Source organism: Vombatus ursinus, unplaced genomic scaffold (assembly GCF_900497805.2).
Source record: "Vombatus ursinus unplaced genomic scaffold, bare-nosed wombat genome assembly UNPS02001568.1, whole genome shotgun sequence".
Classification (NCBI taxonomy): domain Eukaryota; kingdom Metazoa; phylum Chordata; class Mammalia; order Diprotodontia; family Vombatidae; genus Vombatus; species Vombatus ursinus.
The window spans coordinates 1-1,799 of record NW_020941346.1 but is presented as its reverse complement, the minus strand read 5'-3'; the positions used below and the strand labels follow the sequence as shown (position 1 = coordinate 1,799).

Genomic DNA, 1,799 nt, shown 5'->3' with positions numbered 1-1,799 from the left:
AAGCCAGGATCTCCATGGCACCTGCTCCCTAAGGGCCCCCTCCCAGTCCTGCCCACCTGAATTCTTCCTCTGCCAGATCACAACTCCAGCAATGACTGCAATGAGGAGGAGGAGGAGGACAGCAATGACCACCACAATGAACCAGGGGAATGAGGACTCTGGCTCTGAAATGGAAAAGGGCAGTGAGAGGCCCTGAGATTCACTAACCCCTCCCCCACCTCCCTCTGGGCTTTTGGGGTCACGGTCCTTACCCCACTTCAGGGTGAGGGGCTCAGGCAGTCCCTCGTGCTGCACTCGGCAGGTATATTTCTCTTCCTGGCCCGAGGTCACGTCCACACCTGCCCACTTCTGGAAGGTCCCGTCTCCCGCTGGCCTGGTCTCAATGAACTCCATGTCCTGGAGCTGCTCCTCCCCATCCCGCAGCCAGGTCAGGGAGATGTCCGCGGGGTAGAAGTCCTGGGCCCGGCACCGAAGGGTCACCTCCCCGTGGGGGGCAGTATGGCGGGTCACTCGAGCGGAGGGCGGGTCTGGAGGCAAAGGTCAGCGGGATTTCCAGGTTCTTCCCCCCCTTCCCTCCAGGGACACAAGAACAGGTGGGGGCAGGGGGGCACTCCGCAGTCCGGGACGTGGGGTGCAAGGGGTGCCCGGGGGCCGGGAGCCCGGGGCTGGGGCTGCAGGGGAGCGGGGGCCCTGAGTGCCGCACACACTGGGGGGGGGGGCGTACCTGCCCGCTGCAGCGTCTCCTTCCCCATCTCCAGGTACTTCTTCACCCACAGCACGCACTCCTCCTCCAGGTAGGCTTTCCAATCCTCCGTGATGCTCCTGTCCGCCTCCCTCTTGCGCTTGGTGTTCACAGCGGGCGGCACCGCCGCCGTCCACGTGGAGGTCTCCGTGTCCAGGGCGATGTAGTCCCGCCCGTCGTAGGCGTCTTGGAAAAACCCGCGCTGGAAGGTGAGCTCGGGGGAGACCTCGCAGCCGTACATGCGCTGGAGGGTGTGGACCCCTGCCCCGCCCCCGGCCCGGGTCAGCGGCCGGCTCGGGCTGCTCCCTGCCCCGCCCCCACGCGGTCCTCCAGCTCCGGGACCACCCCCCCGTGGGAGCCGCGGTGACCCTCCGCCCCTGGGCGTGACCGCACCCGGTCACGCACCGCCCTCGCTCTGGTTGAAGTAGCCGCGGAGGATCTTCAGGCCCGCTCGGAAATTCTCTGCGTTCTGCCTGGCCTTCCGTGTCTTCAGCTCCCAGTAGTCCGGGTCCTCCCGGTCCATCCGCTCCATCCACGCCGCCCGCGGCTCCATCCTCGGACTCGCGCGGGCGCTGTCGAAGCGCACGAACTGCTGATCGTCCACGTAGCCCACTTTGATGAACCGCGGCTCCGCGAGCCCGGGCGAGGCCATGGCGGCGTCGAAATACCTCATGGAGTGAGAGCCTGGACGTGGCCACCCGGGCCGGGGTCAGGGGTCAGGGCGGTGACCGCGTAGACACGGCCTGTCTGCCGCGAAGGCGGGGTGCGGCCCCTGACCCCGTGCCGACCGGGGGCGCGACCCTTGACCCCGACACACCCGGGGCGACCCTTGACCCCGTCGTGTCCAGAATGTGACCCCGTACCCCTAAACCCCGGTATCCGGCCCCTCCGCCCCCAACAGTGATGGCGCGCACCGCGCCGGGAGGTAATAATTCTCGAGACTACAGCGCTTTGAGATCAGCAAAACGCCTTCACTGACAACCGACAACCCAGGCAGGTCCCAGTGCCCCTCCATCTGAACCTTGGCCCCCCCACCCCCACCCCACCTCTGGTCCGG

At 67.3% G+C, this 1,799-nt stretch overlaps 1 protein-coding gene across 1 annotated transcript; it reads right to left on the bottom strand.

Moving 5' to 3' along the window:
• Positions 1–6: 6 nt before the first annotated feature.
• LOC114047956 (DLA class I histocompatibility antigen, A9/A9 alpha chain-like) lies at positions 7–1,409 on the bottom strand (the record flags this gene model as incomplete). The annotated part of the gene is made up of 4 exons (XM_027868894.1): positions 1,148–1,409; positions 725–1,003; positions 252–527; positions 7–164 (listed from the first exon to the last, which is right to left on the bottom strand). Coding segments are annotated over exons 1-4 (960 nt in total), but the record flags the coding sequence as incomplete, so codon positions are not given.
• Between the last annotated feature and the right edge of the window lie 390 nt (positions 1,410–1,799).